Below are 22291 nucleotides of genomic sequence, written 5' to 3' on the forward strand. Positions count from 1 at the left end.
GTGACCTTGCATACAAGTTTACAACAATTAGACACTTTGAAGCAAATTTTACATTATATGTTTCACTTAAAGAACATCTCAAATAGACACACTCATTGACTGCTACAAATTCTACCTGACCCTCCATGTTAGGTCTTTCGAATTGAGTTCTATGTTTCATATCAAGATCACTTTGAATGGAGACACTGATGGTGGTTGTATTCCTAAGTGCACCCATACAAAGTTACCTTGAATGTGAGTTTACAGCAATTAGACACTTTGAAGCAAACTTTAGTTAACATGGTTCACTTACAGAACATCTCAAGTAGAGACCCCTCAAATTGAAACACTTGTGGTTTTCCTTTTGCCTTAGTGCTCCTATTTGGGGAAGTCTTTATTTTAAATAGTTCAGGGAATCGTTAATTTATGTGTTAATAAGATGGCTCTGATTGAAGCCGCACAAAACCTTCAACAGCTACTGGAGACAAAAGAGGAAACCAAAATACAATGGGCCGCTACTACAGTCGTTAGCCAACCATTTGTTTCATGACTGAATGTGATTGACTTAAATGTGGGTGGGACTGAAAGAGGAGTCTTGAGTTCATATAAAAGGAGACTCATGTTCAAGCATCTCTCATGGATTTGGAAACACAGACAACACAGGATATTCCAAAAGAGCTTCGGGACTCACTGGTAAGGAAGAGCATTCATTACAAGTCTGTATTATTGGTCCAACTCATGCAAGAACTTGTCTCTTGAATTCAGTAAGTGCATCTGCTTGGACCAGTTGTACACAACAACTGCTACAAATTCTACCTGACCCTTCAAGTTATGTCTATCAAATTGAGTTCTATGTTTCATATCAAGATCACTTTGAATGGAGACACTGATGGTGGTTTTATTCCTAAGTGCACCCACTCAAAGTGACCTTGCATATGAGTTTACAACAATTAGACACTTTGAAGCAAACGTTAGTTAACATGGTTCACTTACAGAACATTTCAATTAGAGACCCTTCAAATGGAAACACTTGTGGTTTTCCTCTTTACTTAGTGCTCCAATTTTGGGAATTCTTTATTTTGAATAGTTCAGGCAATCATTAATTTATGTGTTAATAAAATGCCTCTGATTAAAACCGCACGAAACCTTCAACAGCGACTGGAGACAAAAGATGACAACAAAATACAATGGGGTGCTACAACAGTCGTTAGCCATCCATTAGTTTCTTGATTGAATCTCGCTAATTTAAATGTGGGTGGGACTGCAAGAGGAATATTGAGTTCATATAAAAGGAGACTCATGTCTAGGTAACCCTCATGGATTTGGAAACACAGACAACACAGGATATTCCAAAAGATCTTCCGGACTCACTGGTAAGGAAGAGCGTTCATTACAAGTCTGTATTATTGTTTCAACTCATGCAAGAACTTGTCTCTTGAATTAAGTAAGTGCATCTGCTTGGACCAGTTGTACACAACAACTGCTACAAATTCTACCTGATTACATCTAAAAAATTGAGTTCTATGTTTCATATCAAGATCACTTTGAATGGAGACACTGATGGTGGTTGTATTCCTAAGTGCACCCACTCAAAGTGACCTTCCATATGAGTTTTCAACAATTAGACACTTTGAAGCAAACTTTAGATTATATGTTTCACTTAAAGAACATCTCAAATACATACGCTCATCGACTGCTACAAATTCTACCTGACCCTCCATGTTAGGTCTATCAAATTGAGTTCTATGTTTCATATCAAGATCACTTTGAATGGAGACACTGATGGTGGTTGTTTTCCTAAGTGCACCTACTCAAAGTTACCTTGAATGTGAGTTTTCAACAATTAGACACTTTGAAGCAAACTTTAGACTATATGTTTCACTTAAAGAACATCTCAAATAGACACGCTCATCGACTGCTACAAATTCTACCTGACCCTCCATGTTAGGTCTATCAAATTGAATCCACAAGGAAGCTGTCCCACTCAGACCCATAGTCAGTAGCATAAACTCAGCCACTTATAACATTGCAAAACACCTTGCTACCATCCTTGCTCCTCTCGTGGGGAACACCCCACACCACATCAAGAACTCCACCGACTTCACTGACAAGGTCCAGAAACTTACCCTGGATCCAGATGAAACCATGGTGTCCTTTGATGTAGTCTCTCTCTTCACTTGCATACCCACCAAGGAGGTAGTGGAGACTGTCAGAAAACGACTACAAGAAGACAGCTCCTTGGAAGACAGGACCAACTTCACACCCGATCAGATTTGCACACTGTTAGACCTCTGCCTCACCACTACATATTTCAAAAACAACGAAGGCTTTTACAGAAAAAACATGGCTGTGCCATGGGCTCCCCCATGTCACCTATTGTAGCCAACCTTTACATGGAGGAAGTGGAAAGGAAGGCTCTTGGCTCTTTCAAAGGAAGAGTACCCAGCCACTGGTACAGATATGTAGACGACACCTGGGTCAAAATCAAGACACAAGAAGTGGAATCCTTCACTACGCACATTAATGCTGTGGATAAAAGCATCAAGTTCACCAGGGAAGACACAAAGGAGAAATGTTTGCCTTTCCTGGACTGCACTGTGCACCTTGAAGAGAATGGCAACTTCAACATCGAAGTTTACCGGAAGCCCACACACGGACCAGTACCTCCTCTTTGACTCCATCACCCTCTGGAACACAAACATGGAGTAATTAGGACCCTACACCACCGGGCAGAACATGTTCCCTCTAAGCCTGAAGGGAAAAAGAAGGAACACACACGTGTAAAGGAAGCACTCAAAACGTGCAGCTATCCTAAATGGGCGTTCTTAAAGTCAGCAAAGAGGCACAGAAAAGAAGATCAGACACCAGCGAGGGAGGATAAGAAGGACAGACGCAACAACATTGTCATCCCCTATGTAGCCGGTGTATCAGAAAAACTCAGGAGAGTTTTCTCCAAGCATGACATCCCGGTGTACTTCAGACCCAGCAACACGCTCAGACACAAACTGGTTCACCCGAAAGACAAAACTCAAAACACAGACTTAACAATGTGGTGTACGCTGTACAGTGCAGCGAGGAATGCCAAGACCTCTACATTGGAGAGACAAACAGCCACTTCACAAGCGCATGGCACAACACAGAAGAGCCACTCCACAGGACAAGACTCAGCTGTCCATCTGCATCTTAAGGATTAAGGACACTCTTTCGAGGATGCCAATGTTCACATTTTGGACAGAGAGGACAGATGGTTTGAAAGAGAAGTGAAAGAAGCCATCTATGTCCACTGTGAGCGACCATGTTTGAACAGAGGCAGTGGTTTACGACACTAACTCTCTGTCATCTATAATCCAGTTTTGACATCCCTTCCCAGACGCCTTAACGCCCACTCACATCCTGGGCCATCTGACCTCAGGAATTTGCATGATAAGGTGGGGCCAGGTTTCACAATGAGCTCACCTGAAACTCTGGCTGATTGGGACCCACACCCAGTTTCACACCTTGGCTCAGGCGATTAGAGGATCATCAGGGGGTCCTTTTGTCCCTCCGTGGGGGGATACTCCCACTAGGTTTATATCTGGGACTCTCCACCATTTGACCTTAGAACTGAAGAAGCTTCTCGGATGAGAGGTGAAACGTCTTCAGGCAACTTATAGAAGTCCAGACGCTTTTTCTTTGCAAGCTCCTTTGGCCTATCAAATTGAGTTCTATGTTTCATATCAAAATCACTTTGAATGGAGACACTGATGGTGGTTTTATTCCTAAGTGCACCCACACAAAGTGACCTTGCATATGAGTTTACAACAATTAGACACTTTGAAGCAAACTTTAGATAACATGGTTCACTTACAGAACATTTCAAGTAGAGACCCCTTAAATGGAAACACTTGTGGTTTTCCTCTTTACTTAGTGCTCCAATTTTGGGAATTCTTTATTTTGAATAGTTCAGGGAATCATTAATTTATGTGTTAATAAGATGCCTCTGATTGAAATCGCACGAAACCTTCAACAGCTACTGGAGACAAAAGAGGAAACCAAAATACAATGGGCCATTACTACAGTCGTTAGCCAACCATTAGTCTCATGACTGAATGTCATTGACTTAAATGTGGGTGGGACCACAAGAGGAGTCTTGAGTTCATATAAAAGGAGACTCGTGTTCAAGCATCTCTCATGGATTTGGAAACACAGACAACACAGGATATTCCAAAAGAGCTTCGGGACTCACTGGTAAGGAAGAGCATTCATTACAAGTCTGTATTATTGGTCCAACTCATGCAAGAACTTGTCTCTTGAATTCAGTAAGTGCATCTGCTTGGACCAGTTGTACACAACAACTGGTACAAATTCTACCTGACACTTCAAGTTATGTCTATCAAATTGAGTTCTATGTTTCATATCAAGATCACTTTGAATGGAGACACTGATGTGGTTTTATTCTTAAGTGCACCCACTCAAAGTGACCTTGCATATGAGTTTACAACAATTATACACTTTGAAGCAAACTTTAGATAACACGGTTCACTTACAGAACATCTCAAATAGAAACCCCTCAAATGGAAAAACTTGTGGTTTTCCTTTTGCCTTAGTGCTTCTATTTGGGGAAGTCTTTATTTTAAATAGTTCAGGGAATCGTTGATTTATGTGTTAATAAGATGCCTCTGATTGAAGCAAGAACTGAAGAACTTCAGGACTCACTGGTAAGGAAGAGCATTCATTACAAGTCTGTATTATTGGTCCGATTCATGCAAGAACTTGAATCTTAAAAGAAGAGTATGATGTCATGTAGGCATTCAGTATGATGTCATATAGGCATACAGTATGATGTCATATAAGGCATACAGTATGATGTCATATAGGCATCCAGTATGATGTCATATAGGCATACAGTATTTTAGCCGAGTGGTAAATTAATAATAATATTTTCCATTTCAGTTAACCAAATGTCCATTTAAGTTTTGGGGGGGGGCAGTTCTTAAGGGTTAACTGCAGTTTTCCAAAAAAAGACTTAACAAGAACTGCACCTCGGGACTTTTCTTCTTGTTGTGGATGTGGAACGGGAATGTTGTAAAGGAGTTAAATTGTTGGTAAGGAATTGTTAAATACGCACATAACTCATTGAAACATATTGGTATAATTGTAGTGCAGTGGCAAAACGTCAGTATTTTAACAAGATGATGTATTTCTGAAATGTATGATGCAAAGGACCTGTATGTGCAGCGTGGAGCGGCCATTTTCTCCATGCAAGGGATGAGTTGCGAGATCGTCTGTGTGCTCCAGTATCCGAGTGAGCTGAGATTTCTGTGGAATGTAAGTGTTTATAAAAATGTGTCTAACACTTCCACAGTTTTTAAAGGAGCCTTGTGTGATTTAGCTCTTTGTATTTTGTTCTGCACAGACAGAGGTCACTGCCGTATTTTTGTGTTTTGTATTTCATTTCCTTTATTCCTCGTATTGTATTGGCGCATCTTTGTTTAGTCGGTTATTCTGTTACTTTGCCACGTTACCTCTCGTGCTGTCGATGTTCAGTACAAGTCCATATGGCTGCTGTTTGACAAAAGTAAAGGTCAAAGGACATTTTTTTTGTTTATTCAGTCGGCATTGACAATAAAACTGCACATTAAGAACCCAGTAATTGTGTCCTGTGTGGCTAACCATTTCCCAGGCTACAGTATGATGTCATATAGGCATACAGTATGATGTCATATAAAGGCATAAAGTATGATGTCATGTATGACATGCAACCTTGATACGTTTGTATCTCAAACCTATTCACTAGAACTTTCAAGACAATTTAACTACACAGCAAAGCAAGACACGAGTAGGCAAAGTTCTTCATGTTTCTCGTGCACGGGAGAGAACTGGACAAACGCCGTTCCTTCGCTTGACCCCAGTCACTCTCATCCGCTCCCTCGTAACACTGCTCTTTTACTGAGGTTACATGAATATACATAGGTTCATTAACATATGACGTATACATACAAACAAAGAGTACCTTGCCTGTGCGTTGTGTAAGCATGTGTGTGTGTGTGTGTGTGTGTGTGTGTGTGTGTGTGAAGACTTCCCTAAACCTGCTGGTCTGGAAGTCCAGCAGTTCATCTAAACAAAAGGCACTTAGACTAAAACAGATATAGATACGTTCATCCTACCACAAAACAATAAGAGCAGGTACGACCTCTCCCATGCTCCCAGGATGTGGGTGTGAATGCCAGAACACTCTGGAATGCACACAAAGTCTTTGCAGACTCCTAAGGATCAACCCTCTACCAACATGACATTGACTATAAAACTCTAAGCATATATGACAATCAACAATATAACCCTGACAAGCTTCATGTCTTATAAGTCTTACAGGTTGATGTCATTTGTGTCACACAGCCTGATCTCATGTATGCCCTCAGCTTGAAGTCCTGGATCGAGACAGCTTGATGTCATATAAGTCTTAAAGTATGATGTCATGTCTGCATACAGCTTCATGTCATGTATGGTATCCAGCTTGATGTTGTCATGGTCTGGGTGCGTACCTGTAGGTTTCCAACAGCGGTCCTCCTCCTTTGGGCGGAGATCGGTTGCTCCTCCCTGGCTGAGCACCTGTGAGCAATTATTCCAGCAGCATATAAGATCTGTGCACTCAATCAGTCATGGCCTGAGTATCAGGTTAGTCAGTGATGTTTTATTGCTCAGTCCAGATCCTGTGTGAAAACTTACCTGCTTTTTCCTGTCTTCAGAGTCGGCTCCTGGAGTGGGGTTCTCGCCTCAGTCATCCCCGCTTTTCTGGACCTGGGCCACCAGCTGCTGGTACAGCATTGCCAACAAGCCTGAAACTCACCTGCCTGCCTCCTCGCACCTCGACCTCATCTGGGCCTTGCCCCCCACCTGTCCCCTTCACCTGAAACCAATGCCCTGGTCTCTTCACAGTATTTTTCCCAGCCCAGCTTCCAGCTCCCCACTGCCACAGCCGTCCCGCTGTATTCTAGAGCTGTCTAGTTTTCATTTAGTTGCCTTAGTTTTGACAGCGCACCCACTAGTGTAGTGGCTTCGTTTAAATTTGGCTTGTGTGTTTAATTTGTGGGGGAAGAAATGAACCTTCTTGATCACTCACTGTCTCGCTTCCGGTTTGGATCTTGCACTTGTGTCCATCCCATTTACCTCGTGCTGCTGGGCCGTGACAGATGTCATATAAGCATACAGTATGATGTCATATAGGCATACAGTATGATGTCATATAGGCATACAGTATGATGTCATCCTGTGTCCTCTGACGACCTGCTGCCACTGAAAGGCAGTGTTAGAGGGACACTTGGGCATTTATCGCAGCATATAATGTGTTTTCTGGATACACTGCTGCTTTTTCAGCGCCCAGAGATTGATGGCTGTGTGTCAGAGCTGGCTATGAATTTCAGAAGGATCAGGCCTTAACTTTAAAAGTTATCAGTAGTTCTTTCCACCTTTTTACCCACAGCTACATCCACTTCTGTCGGGCCTAGGTTGCTCACTACGGCTGGGTATCATCACTGATTTCTGTAATCCACTCAATTCACGAGGTCCTGATTCCATTCAATTTGATTTTGCCTCAGACAGTCAGAAATATTATAATTCTGATGATTTATCAGCGCTGACACATGTGAGACTTCATCAGAGGTGTGAGCATCACAGAAGAGGCCTTTGTGTCAAAGTAACTGAGGATAAAACAGAAAAACATGAAGGAGATTTTCCTGCCCTGTTTTCTGTAGCAGATACACTTTATTGCATCGTTTTAAAAAGTTTACATTTCTTCAGTATTGAACAGCAGAAATTAGGCTTTCTTGTCCGAGCGGCCGACAGCGCTGTAAACAACGGTAGACTGGTGGGTGATAAGCAGTGTTGGGTAAGTTACTTTAAAATAGTAACTTAGTTACATTACTAGTTACTTCTATCAAAAGTAACTCAGTTACTTCAAGTTACTCGTTACTTTCAAAGTAACTAGTTACTAGGGAAAGTAACTTTGGTTTTACTCAGAATTCTCTTATTAATGTGTAGCTTCCATAACTTTGCCAGTCTTCTAGCTTGCTTACTTGCCACAGTGCACTGTGCCACCTACCAATAGAAAGGAAAAGATAATGTGCACATTTCCACGAGAGAAATCCCACGCCTGGACCATCATTGACCGCTGCCATGATTCTAGCCTACGTCACAGCGTCATGTGCACCTTTTACATCCAACACAAAAACTGCAGTCGTGGTGCTTTGATTGTACTCAGAACTCGGAAATTCTGCCTTCTAAATAGGAAGATGTAGGTAACACCACACTGCAGATGAGCGGCATACAGGGAAAAATCATAAAGCCTTTGAATGAAAACAAACGCTGTTGTGACAGTGATGTACACTGTTTTGATGGTATATATGCATCAATCTATCAATCGTTTGTTGTAAGATTCAGATAATTATTTAATAAAAGCTAGACATTTTAAATGAGAATAAGAAAGAAAAGTATTTGTTTGTGCCCCCCTCTCCCTGTTAATGCCCTACCTGGCCCCCCTGGCAAAACTTTGCTAGATCCGCACCTGCACAGTTACCAGCTGTCAGCTACCTAAAAAAGGATCCTGGTGTTATTTGTCTCTCAGAAACAGTTCATAACTTCCCTTCAACTCATTCATGTCACCTAAAAGGTAAACCTGTTTCTCCATCACCTGTTCAGCTCTGATGATTCAGTAAGGACATCTCCTGGTTTCATCTTCATGTTTCCCTCTCACCAGATAACCAAACCCACATCATGACCAGCAGCTTTTTTGCAGCTGTGGCTCCAGCAAACATCAGCTGATACTAGAAATTAATATTAAATAAATTCTAACAACAGCTGATCAAGCTTAAACGTGCTGCTGTTATTTAACGCGACATCGGCTGGTTTCCTCTTTCTGGCGCAAAGTGGGCGATAAACAAACAAGAGAGCCGATCAGCTGATCATTGATCAGTTTTCATGATTGAAGTAGAAACAGGAGAGAGAGGGGAGAGAATGAAAGAAGAAGAGGCAGCTGTGCAGCAAAGACACAGAATAACTGCAGCTTTGTGCCTTTTTCATTGTAGCTGAATTACGGGACAAACTGTTCCTTTTCACCTCAATAAGAAACGCGTAATATTTTATCTGAATACCAGACGGGACGATTGGCAACTCTAATAACTTATGAACAAAATAAAGTTCAACATCATTAACTTCATAGCACCCACCCAGCTCTATAGAAACTCCGTCATGCTAGCTAGTACGCAGTACGGAAAAAGTCAGAATAACGAAAATAAACTCCACCTAAACTTGGTTTATATCTGACTCGGATAGCCTGCAGGTCATAACTTCTTACCTGAAGTTCAGTTCACACTTGGACCGGCGGCCGCCTCGGGTCTCTTTTCCTTCTGCGTCCCCTTTCCCTCATTCACCTGCTGGCCTCCACCACTTGCTAATGTTGCAGAATCTGTGGAAGCTCCGCGATAGCCACCACACGCACTGTAAGACCGAATAGTAATAGTTCGATAAATGAAATGAGTTCCAACTACTTAAAAACCTGTTATAAGTTCATACACCTTTATTTTTTTGAGTAGTTTGAACAAGTTTGTTTTTTCAAGTTATCAGTACTTGAATATATTGATTAGTTTCTGACATTGCCCTTAAATAATTTGAGTTTTAACACTGACGTCACTTACGTGCCTACGTACGTACCTACGTGCGCCACCTGTTTCTTTATGAAGTGCTGGCAACCATCTTGGATTCCTCGCTTCGAGTGCGAATGCCCGCTCATTACTCCGAAAGAAACTTGTGGAACGTTAATATCCGAACAGAAATCAAAACATTTGTGAAGGGTTTTATTTGCGGCATTGCCTTTGACGCTGGATAAAGGAGGACGTGCTATGGTATGTTACGGACTTTTGAACTGGAACAGCTAACGCTATGCACTTGGCTAGCTGCATTTACCGCCTTTGCGGCATCTTCAGGAGCGCTTTTGTGGTAAGTTGTATTTTTTCCTGAAACTATAGTTCTCCGTTGTAATAAAGGGTTTTTATCGTCATAAATGTACAACAATAGCAGGCATTTAAGAATTACATGCATTATCCATGTCGCCTTGGCCCCAAAGTGTTTTGCAAGAATTATGCTAATAAGCTCATATTTAGTATAACACATTATTAGTCCCAGCAGAGGCTGCTTCACACTTAGCGCATACATGGATATTGACTTTGGCTAATCCATTTGCTAACTGGTGGAACTTGAAACTTACGTTTAGTTCTCTGGAGTTGTACATATTAAAACTGGGGCAGCAAAATTGTAGGCACAGGACATACTTACAAAAGCAGTGATTAATCATTACATAATTAGGCGGTAGAACTTGGTTTACATTGCAAATAGTTATGTATACTAAGTTGAAATGTAGAAGCTTCTGAACTGTAAAATTGTTGTGCCTGGTCTATTTTAGGTTAGCTTAACGACCATCAATAATATATTTACCAAACAGTTATTTTTTTCGTTTTATTTTATTCTGATGCCCAGTGTTCATTAGTGAAAGACTTTGTTTTTTTTTCTGTCAGGGGCTGGGTCTGTGACCCAGCATTTTGAGTTTATTTTGTATTTTTGCTTTCTTATGTTATATTGAAATGAGGTGAAGTTCTTGTATTGTTGGTATTATTAGTTAAGGTTTAGTTGAGTTCTGGGCTAGTTATGTTTCATCTGTGTCTCCTTAGTTATGTGTCTTTTCTGTTCTCTGTGTAGTCTGTCTTGTCTTCTGTGTTTTACTGTTATGTCCATGCCAGAGCAGAAGTAAATTTTCCGGGGTGAAGATGCTGTTTACCTTGACCAGCTAAGACTACAGATTGTAGATGAAGTCGCGAAAAGTGAAAAGAATCCTGATTACAAAGCTGATGCACACAACTTTGGCCTTGCGATGCAAAGAGATAATCAATGATGACCTACCAGTAGGTCAGATCCTGGATTGCTGGCCTACTCTGAAATCCCAGTCCCAGGTAAGAATGTATATAGATGTACCTAACAAGATGTATTTTATATCAACTCCTGTTATCTGGCCTGTCTGAACAAATTATGCCTTTGGCATGTAAGGATTTTGATGTATTTTGCAAAGATTTATAGACTAATTGAAACTTGTAAACATAAATTTATCCTGTGTGTTCAGATCTGTGCAGAATTGCACAGGATTACAAACCTCCACCTGAAGAACCACTTTTATGCTGTGTTGGACCAACATGCTCCCTGGTCCCAGAGCTTATTCAGAAAGAAAGCTGTTTGCACAGGGAACGTGTCTGATGTCCTGTCTCAGCTCTTCAGAAGCTATAATCTCCAGGTTAGTGGGTTTTTGTCTTGTTTTTTGAGCTTTATTTAATTTGATCAATTTTTCAATTTTAACTACCATTCTTGACTAGGTTAGCCAATAATTTAAAATAAAAATTTTCTTGTGATGTAGGAACAAGCTGATATCCATGCCCAACGTGCTGGTGTGCTTCATGCCCTCCCTGCCTATTTGTACCAAGACACCTCTACCTTCATCAAAACGTGGGATGTAAGTTTTGGACAAAGTTGTGAACAATATCTTAGTAGCATCCTTGTTTAGATTTCTCAAAATATTATGACACTTTGACAGTTTGAGAAGCATCTCCATGCTTGGATCTGTCTACAACAGTGTCCATGTCACATAATGGAAACACTACATGTTTTTAATGTGTGTAGACCTTCTATAATGTTCCTAGCCCAACCATATGTCACTGTACAAATGAAAAATATATATAACTTCTATTGACTTTCTGTTGTTATTGCTACGAAGAGGTATGACTTTGCTTTACTAAAAGTACTATTTTTGTCAGTTTGTTTTCTCAAATCTTTGGTGTGTTGTGGCTTTTTTGTTGTTCAAACAATTGATTTCTGAGCAAGTAATAATCCAGAAATGTGACTTGTATAGATGAAACTAAGAGAAAAAAGAATGCACTAACATGTAGTAATTTTGTTTTTTGTAGATGATGCATTCTGATAGACCAGATATTAGTGAAGTGCCACTTGGACTCCTCCTCATCAGAGCCAATTCCAGCGATGCAACATTCTTCTGCCCTGAGAAGACTGCAGTTTTGGTCGAGGGTAACATGATCTTTGTTTTCACCACCCTGGCTGATGCATTTCTAGTAATATTTGGACTGACCTACGCCCTGCACCTAAGCTACCCAACATGTTTGGCCAACATTTTTGACTTTATTCAGAACATTTTGATGGGTCTGGAGGGTGGGAAGTTGAAGCCCAAAGTGCTGAGTCTTAAAAATGATCTTTTGGCAGCAGAATAATGTCCAGGATTCCTACACAGCCCTCAAGTGCCTGTTAAAGCAAGTAATTCAGTTTATCATGTTTCCAAGTCTGGATAAGTTTTTTTTTTTTAAAAAACAGAGAATAGAATAAAGAAATCTTTGCAGACTCTGTTTCATACTTCATTATCTTAAATCCACAATCTCACTACATTTCTGGCTTCTAGGTGGGATCTTGAATGTCACTTAAGGAACGTTCCTCCTGAACTGCTCATAACTGACATAAGGCGCTAAGGAGGTTTATAACACTTTGTTTTATGTCACTAAAGAAGTATTTTTCTATTTAATGTTTTATTGCTTTGTTGTTGAGACTGTGATTGCACTCTACAAATGTGCTTTTTGCATAACCACAGTATTGGCATATTAAAAAGGTTACCAATTATATTTCAGTGTATTAGCTGCACTATACTATACTATTACTTTCATTTGGTTTTCCCACCTAATAATGCAGGATTTTCTTTTCCTTTTGTTTGTTTTTTAATAAAAAGGCCATACTCATGTGTTAATCAAATCTGAATACTCTTAAAACATGTTGTGAAATTCTTTATTTCTAATATTGTAACCTTGTGCCAAAACTGGACATTTCTGACATTATTCCCTATAAAATGTGGTGGATTTATGTCTTCGGGCTTTTTGTTAGAAATGCTATGTGTTAAAGTAACTCAATAAATTTGTAACTTGAATTTATATTTTCTGTCTTATGTTTTTACAAGTGTAATTATTTTGGGCACTTTTTTTATATCAAATTCAAAACACAGTAGATTTAGATATTACAAGCGTTTGTATTTTAAATTTTTGAGTTGTATTAGCTTAAAATGGTTAACATTTTGAAACGAAATATTAATTCCTAATAGTTACTTGAGCTAGATTTGTACTTGAAACTCAAAATATCAAGTACAGAGTACTAAACCAAAAATGTGGATATAACATAAAAACATTTATCAATGGTACTTAAAAATATTTATCTAAAGCTAATAAATAAAGTGTGTTTATTTAACTTTTATTTTTAAGTTTTAGTTACTTAAAATATTTTATGTAATCAGTTTCACCAAAAGTTTTGAGTTAAATTAACTTATTGGGTTTTACAGTGCGAAGTAACGAGTAACGACCCTATCTAAATCCCAGTAACGACTAACGCGTTCCTGATTTTAGCATAATAACTAGTTACCGTGCTCGTTACCACAATAATAACGTAGTTACTGTAACGCGTTACTTAATAACGCGTTAGTCCCAACACTGGTGATAAGCAAATGAATGATGCAATGATGCGAATCAATGATGATGATATCAAATTAAATCATAGCAAAGGAGTAAAAAGCAGGATCAGTCTTAGGGTGTATGTTACATGTTTGCCAGTTTGGATGGGTGAGTGCAATACTTCATCGGCCTGTGTTGTAGGAACCTGTTGAACCTGCTGAGAAACTTTTCTTCTTCTGTGCAAGTTTTGGATTGGACTCTTGGATTTTGATTTATATTGTATTTTGACATTCCGAAATCTTTATGTCCTGTTAAAATAAAATTCCTTATTACAACTTAAGCGTAAAACTTTCCTTTTTTCTAAAGCATATAGTTAGGGCTGGATCAGGTGACCCTGAGTCCTCCCTTAGTTATGCTGCAATAGGTGTAGACTGTTGGGGGATTCCCATGATGCACTGAGTATTTCCTTCTAGTCACCTATCTCACTCAACATGTGTTAATAGATCTCTCTGCATTTAATCACACTCGTTATTAATCTCTGGCTCTCTTCCACAGCAGGGAGTTAATCCTTCCCAGTATCACCAAAGTTCTTTCTCATAGGGGGTCATATGATTGTTGGGTTTTTCTCTGAATTCTTTATTGTAAGGTCTACATACAATATAAAGCGCCTTGAGACGTCTGTTGTTGTGATTTGGTGGTGTATAAATACAGTTGAATTGAACTGAGTTGTCAAGATTTCATGGAATGAAAATGGAATGATTCTTTTTTTCCCAAGTGCTTCCTTTGAGATAATCTTGGATTGGGTTCACATCAGGATGAAACAATGACATAATTTAAGGAATTATTCACCATCATAACAAAAAAGACTATTACCAACTAGAATTTTAGGTTCTGTAAGTGTTAGCAATTATACTCTTGATCTCAGCAACAAAGCATTACATTCAAAACATCAGCTTTTTCACTGATACCCTTGTTATATATGTATTCAATAAGCATAAGATTGGTCATGAACATTACAGAGACTTAAGCACTTACTTGGATTCTGAGTACATTACGTGCTAATTATTGTTGTACTCATTAGGTCTAATATAGTAATCATGGATTAGAGATATACTTAAGAAATTCATAAATATTTGAAGCTATATGTCCTGCGCTTCATATCAATGGTGGTTCTTTTCCTAAGTGCACCCAATCAAAGTGAACCTGCATATGAGTTAACAGCAATTAGACACTTTGAAGCAAACTTTAGATAACACGGTTCACTTACAGAACATTTCAAGTAGAGACCCCTCAAATGGAAAAACTTGTGGTTTTCCTCTTTACTTAGTGCTCCAATTTTGGGAATTCTTTATTTTGAATAGTTCAGGGAATCGTTGATTTATGTGCTAATAAGATGCCTCTGATTGAAATCGCACAAATCCTTCAACAGCTACTGGAGACAAAAGATGACAACAAAAAGAGCAAACCAAAATACAATAGGCCACTACAACAGTCGTTAGCCAACCATTAGTCTCATGACTGAATGTCATTGACTTAAATGTGGGTGGGACTGCAAGAGGAGTCTTGAGTTCATATAAAAGGAGACTCATGTTCAAGCATCTCTCATGGATTTGGAAACACAGACAACACAGGGTATCCCAAAAGAGCTTCGGGACTCACTGGTAAGGAAGAGCGTTCATTACAAGTCTGTATTATTGGTCCAACTCATGCAAGAACTTGTCTCTTGAATTCAGTAAGTGCATCTGCTTGGACCAGTTGTACACAACAACTGCTACAAATTCTACATGACACTTCAAGTTATGTCTATCAAATTTAGTTCTATGTTTCATATCAAGATCACTTTGAATGGAGACACTGATGGTGGTTGTATTCCTAAGTGCACCCACTCAAAGTGACCTTGCATATGAGTTTACAACAATTAGACACTTTGAAGCAAACTTTAGATTATATGTTTCACTTAAAGAACATCTCAAATAGACAAGCTCATCGACTGCTACAAATTCTACCTGACCCTGCATGCTACGTATATCAAATTGAGTTCTATGTTTCATATCAAGATCACTTTGAATGGAGACACTGATGGTGGTTGTATTCCTAAGTGCACCCACTCAAAGTGACCTTGCATATGAGTTTACAACAATTACACACTTTGAAGAGAACTTTAGATAACACGGTTGACTTACAGAACATCTAAAATAGAGACCCCTCAAATGGAAACACTTGTGGTTTTCCTTTTGTGTTAGTGCTCCTATTTGGGGAAGTCTTTATTTTAAATAGTTCAGGGAATCGTTATTTCATTTGTTAATAAGATGGCTCTGATTGAAGCTGCACAAAACCTTCAACAGCTACTGGAGACAAAAGAGGAAACCAAAATACAATGGGCCACTACAACAGTCGTTAGCCAACCATTGGTTTCATTACTGAATGTCATTGACTTAAATGTGGGTGGGACTGCAATAGGAGTCTTGAGTTCATATAAAAGGAGACTCATGTTCAAGCATCTCTCATGGATTTGGAAACACAGACAACACAGGATATTCCAAAAGAGCTTCGGGACTCACTGGTAAGGAAGAGCATTCATTACAAGTCTGTATTATTGGTCCAACTCGTGCAAGAACTTCTCTCTTGAATTCAGTAAGTGCATCTGCTTGGACCAGTTGTACACAACAACTGCTACAAATTCTACCTGACCCTTCAAGTTATGTCTATCAAATTGAGTTCTATGTTTCATATCAAGATCACTTTGAATGGAGACACTGGTGGTGGTTTTATTCCTAAGTGCACCCACTCAAAGTGACCTTACATGTGAGTTTACAGCAATTAGACACTTTGAAGCAAACTTTAGATAACACGGTTCACTTACAGAACATTTCAAGTAGAGACCCCTCAAATGGAAAAACTTGTGGTTTTCCTCTTTACTTAGTGCTCCAATTTTGGGAATTCTTTATTTTGAATAGTTCAGGGAATCGTTGATTTATGTGCTAATAAGATGCCTCTGATTGAAATCGCACAAATCCTTCAACAGCTACTGGAGACAAAAGATGACAACAAAAAGAGCAAACCAAAATACAATAGGCCGCTACAACAGTCGTTAGCCAACCATTAGTCTCATGACTGAATGTCATTGACTTAAATTTGGGTGGGACTGCAAGAGGAGTCTTGAGTTCATATAAAAGGAGACTCATGTTCAAGCATCTCTCATGGATTTGGAAACACAGACAACACAGGGTATCCCAAAAGAGCTTCGGGACTCACTGGTAAGGAAGAGGTTTCATTACAAGTCTGTATTATTGGTCCAACTCATGCAAGAACTTGTCTCTTGAATTCAGTAAGTGCATCTGCTTGGACCAGTTGTACACAACAACTGCTTCAAATTCTACCTGACACTTCAAGTTATGTCTATCAAATTTAGTTCTATGTTTCATATCAAGATCACTTTGAATGGAGACACTGATGGTGGTTTTATTCCTAAGTGCACCCACTCAAAGTGACCTTACATGTGAGTTTACAACAATTAGACACTTTGAAGCAAACTTTAGATAACACGGTTCACTTGCAGAACATTTCAAGTAGAGACCTCTCAAATGGAAAAACTTGTGGTTTTCCTCTTTACTTAGTGCTCCAATTTTGGGAATACTTTATTTTGAATAGTTCAGGGAATCGTTGATTTATGTGTTTATAAGATGCCTCTGATTGAAATCGCACAAATCCTTCAACAGCTACTGGAGACAAAAGAGGAAACCAAAATACAATGGGCCGCTACAACAGTCGTTAGCCAACCATTGGTTTCATGACTGAATGTCATTGACTTAAATGTGGGTGGGACTGCAAGAGGAGTCTTGAGTTCATGTAAAAGGAGACTCATGTTCAAGCATCTCTCATGGATTTGGAAACACAGACAACACAGGATATTCCAAAAGAGCTTCGGGACTCACTGGTAAGGAAGAGCATTCATTACAAGTCTGTATTATTGGTCCAACTCATGCAAGAACTTCTCTCTTGAATTCAGTAAGTGCATCTGCTTGGACCAGTTGTACACAACAACTGCTACAAATTCTACCTGACACTTCAAGTTATGTCTATCAAATTGAGTTCTATGTTTCATATCAAGATCACTTTGAATGGAGGCACTGATGGTGGTTTTATTCCTAAGTGCACCCACTCAAAGTAACCTTGCATATGAGTTTACAACAATTAGACACTTTGAAGCAAACGTTAGTTAACATGGTTCACTTGCAGAACATTTCAAGTAGAGACCCCTCAAATTGAAAAACTTGTGGTTTTCCTCTTTACTTAGTGCTCCAATTTTGGGAATTCTTTATTTTGAATAGTTCGGGGAATCGTTGATTTATGTGTTAATAAGATGCCTCTGATTGAAATCGCAGGAATCCTTCAACAGCTACTGGAGACAAAAGATGACAACAAAATACAATGGGGTGCTACAACAGTCGTTAGCCAACCATTAGTTTCATGATTGAATCTCGTTAATTTAAATGTGGGTGGGACTGCAAGAGGAATATTGAGTTCATGTAAAAGGAGACTCATGTCTAGGTAACCCTCATGGATTTGGAAACACAGACAACACAGGATATTCCAAAAGAGCTTCGGGACCTTGCATATGAGTTCACAACAATTAGACACTTTGAAGCAAACTTTAGATATCATGGTTCACTTAAAGAACATTTCAAGTAGAGACCCCTCAAATGGAAAAACTTGTGGTTTTCCTTTTGCCTTAGTGCTCCTATTTGGGGAAGTCTTTATTTTAAATAGTTCAGGGAATCGTTGATTTATGTGTTAATAAGATGCCTCTGATTGAAGCAAGAACTGAATAACTTCAGGACTCACTGGTAAGGAAGAGCATTCATTACAAGTCTGTATTATTGGTCCGATTCATGCAAGAACTTGACTCTTAAAAGAACAGTAAGATGTCATGTAGGCATACAGTATTATGTCATATAAGGCATACAGTATGATGTCATATAGGCATCCAGTATGATGTCATATAGGCATACAGTATTTTAGCCGAGTGGTAAATTAATAATAATATTTTCCATTTCAGTTAATCAAATGTCCATTTAAGTTTCAAAAATGGGTCTTAAAATGTTGTGTCTTTGTTTCCATGTAAGGTAAGACAAGAATGTTATTGGGTAATTTCATGTTATTGCTTGTGCTATTTCTTTGGCTATCTGCATGTTGCGTGCACTTGAAGCTGTTAATTTTATAGGTTTGTGTAGTTGCATATTGTGGTCACTTGGGGGGGTGGGGGGGGGCAGTTCTTAAGGGTTAACTGCAGTTTTCCAAAAAAAGACTTAACAAGAACTGCATCTCGGGACTTTTCTTTTTGTTGTCGATGTGGAACGGGAATGTTGTGAAGGAGTTAAATTGTTGGTAAGGAATTGTTAAATATGCACATAACTCATTGAAACATATTGGTATAATTGTAGTGCAGTGGCAAAACGTCAGTATTTTAACAAGATGATGTATTTCTGAAATGTATGATGCAAAGGACCTGTATGTGCAGCGTGGAGCGGCCATTTTCTCCATGTAAGGGATGAGTTGCGAGATCGTCTGTGTGCTCCAGTATCCGAGTGAGCTGAGATTTCTGTGGAATGTAAGTGTTTATAAAAATGTGTCTAACACTTCCACAGTTTTTAAAGGAGCCTTGTGTGATTTAGCTCTTTGTATTTTGTTCTGCACAGACAGAGGTCACTGCCGTATTTTTGTGTTTTGTATTTCATTTCCTTTATTCCTCGTATTGTATTGGCGCATCTTTGTTTAGTCGGTTATTCTGTTACTTTGCCACGTTACCTCTCGTGCTGTCGATGTTCAGTACAAGTCCATATGGCTGCTGTTTGACAAAAGTAAAGGTCAAAGGACATTTTTTTTGTTTATTCAGTCGGCATTGACAATAAAACTGCACATTAAGAACCCAGTAATTGTGTCCTGTGTGGCTAACCATTTCCCAGGCTACAGTATGATGTCATATAGGCATACAGCTTCATGTCATATAGGCATAAAGTATGATGTCATATAAAGGCATAAAGTATCATGTCATGTATGACATGCAACCTTGATAGGTTTGTAGCTCAAACCTATTCGCTGGAACTTTCAAGACAATTTAACTACACAGCAAAGCAAGACACGAGTAGGCAAAGTTCTTCATGTTTCTCGTGCACGGGAGAGAACTGGACAAACGCCGTTCCTTCGCTTGACCCCAGTCGCTCTCATCCGCTCCCTCGTAACACTGCTCTTTTATTGAGGTTACATGAATATTCATTAACATATGACGTATACATGCAAACAAAGAGTACCTTGCCTGTGCGTTGTGTAAGCATGTGTGTGTGTGTGTGTGAAGACTTCCCTAAACCTGCTGGTCTGGAAGTCCAGCAGTTCATCTAAACAAAAGGCACTTAGACTAAAACAGATATAGATACGTTCATCCTACCACAAAACAATAAGAGCAGGTACGACCTCTCCCATGCTCCCAGGATGTGGGTGTGAATGCCAGAACACTCTGGAATGCACACAAAGTCTTTGCAGACTCCTAAGGATCAACCCTCTACCAACATGACATTGACTATAAAACTCTAAGCATATATGACAATCAACAATATAACCCTGACAAGCTTCATGTCTTATAAGTCTTACAGATTAATGTCATTTGTGTCACACAGCCTGATCTCATGTATGCCCTCAGCTTGAAGTCCTGGATCGAGACAGCTTGATGTCATATAAGTCTTAAAGTATGATGTCATGTCTGCATACAGCTTCATGTCATGTATGGTATCCAGCTTGATGTTGTCATGGTCTGGGTGCGTACCTGTAGGTTTCCAACAGCGGTCCTCCTCCTTTGGGCCCCACCTGTCCCCTTCACCTGAAACCAATGCCCTGGTCTCTTCACAGTATTTTTCCCAGCCCAGCTTCCACCTCCCCACTGCCACAGCTGTCCCGCTGTATTCTAGAGCTGTCTAGTTTTCATTTAGCTGCCTTAGTTTTGACAGCGCACCCACTAGTGTAGTGGTTTCGTTTAAATTTGGCTTGTGTGTTTAATTTGTGGGGGAAGAAATGAACCTTTTTGATCACTCACTGTCTTGCTTCCGGTTTGGATCTTGCACTTGTGTCCATCCCATTTACCTCGTGCCGCTGGGCTGTGACAGATGTCATATAAGCATACAGTATGATGTCATATGGGCATACAGTATGATGTCATATAGGCATACAGTATGATGTCATATAGGCATACAGTATGATGTCATCCTGTGTCCTCTGACCTGTTTGCCACTGAAAGGCAGTGTTAGAGGGACACTTTGTGAAGTAGCGTGACATAAGCAGCATGGAAGGTGATAGGAAGACAGCATCTGCAGACTGTTCAAGTTTCTTTTAAGTATTCTTTATTTTCTGGCGTCGCCTTTCAACAATTATTTCACAAAACATAAGAACCTCTCAGTCAAAATCTCACCTGCTTTATATAAAATTCTACTCACACCTGGATCTCATTAACCTCCACCATTGGAAAAACAGGGTAGACTAAATAACACAGTCTAGTCCAAAGAAACAGGAATAAAATCATTTTTCCACTTAACAAACTCATTCACCCAACTAAACAGTTTGAAAAGTCAATCTCTTCACTTACAGACTCATGAGGTTATTTTAAATGAAATAAACAATTTTACACAAAAGAAACACCCCTTCATTTGGTTACACCCAATTGACATGATCAGTGACATCATATCCTATAAAACCAGGAAGTACTGGGGCAGCCATTCCCACATACCCGTTTTACACATAGGACCTGTCCAGAGGAACACACAATGGTAACTATAACCAAACTACATAAACAAATGAAAGATTCAAATCAATTAATGACGAAGTGACATTTAGCTTTAAGTACATTTGCACAGATGAAATGAATATAACCAATGCTAACACAAACAGACCCGGGATAGTATGTAGAGCCAAGGCTACATGTGCTGTGTTTACATTAAAGCATTATGATAAACTATAAGATAACAGAACACAGAATAACAACATACACAAGTGACAAATGGCAAATGACTTCTCTCCTAGCCACTTTGTCACACACTTGGGCATTTATCGCAGCATATAATGTGTTTTCTGGATACACTGCTGCTTTTTCAGCGCCCAGAGATTGATGGCTGTGTGTCAGAGCTGGCTATGAATTTCAGAAGGATCAGGCCTTAACTTTAAAAGTTATCAGTAGTTCTTTCCACCTTTTTACCCACAGCTACATCCACTTCTGTCGGGCCTAGGCTGCTCACTACGGCTGGGTATCATCACTGATTTCTGTAATCCACTCGATTCACGAGGTCCTGATTCCATTCAATTTGATTTTGCCTCAGACAGTCAGAAATATTATAATTCTGATGATTTATCAGCACTGACACATGTGAGACTTCATCAGAGGTGTGAGCATCACAGCAGAGGCCTTTGTGTCAAAGTAACTGAGGATAAAACAGAAAAACATGAAGGAGATTTTCCTGCCCTGTTTTCTATAGCAGATACACTTTATTGCATCGTTTTAAAAAGTTTACATTTCTTCAGTATTAAACAGCAGAAATTAGGCTTTCTTGTCCGAGCGGCCGACAGCGCTGTAAACAACGGTAGACTGGTGGGTGATAAGCGAATGAATGATGCAGGAAACAGAGATTTGAGACGGGAAACTGTTCTTGAAGTACAGAGAGAGAGAGCTGTGCAGGAAGTGTGATTTTATCGCGCTGAAGCAAAAGTCAGAGGGCATTAATGACGACATTGATCAAATGTGGAGCGTAGTTTGGATCTTC

The 22291-nt window shown here is 39.5% G+C and overlaps 1 protein-coding gene across 1 annotated transcript; it reads left to right on the plus strand.

Moving 5' to 3' along the window:
- The first annotated feature begins 10811 nt into the window (after window positions 1–10811).
- Window positions 10812–12963, plus strand: LOC148094624 (uncharacterized). Its single transcript, XM_087837478.1, has 4 exons — window positions 10812–10955; window positions 11123–11290; window positions 11411–11506; window positions 11958–12963. Exons 1-4 carry the CDS (start codon window positions 10812–10814, stop codon window positions 12273–12275), a joined length of 726 nt encoding a protein of 241 aa, XP_087693604.1. The 3' UTR covers window positions 12276–12963.
- Window positions 12964–22291: the final 9328 nt, after the last annotated feature.

The sequence above is a fragment of the Neolamprologus brichardi genome, unplaced genomic scaffold, assembly GCF_056152115.1.
Source record: "Neolamprologus brichardi isolate AB-2024 unplaced genomic scaffold, ASM5615211v1 NODE_ptg000033l+_length_6344489_cov_1, whole genome shotgun sequence".
NCBI classification, from domain to species: Eukaryota; Metazoa; Chordata; class Actinopteri; order Cichliformes; family Cichlidae; genus Neolamprologus; species Neolamprologus brichardi.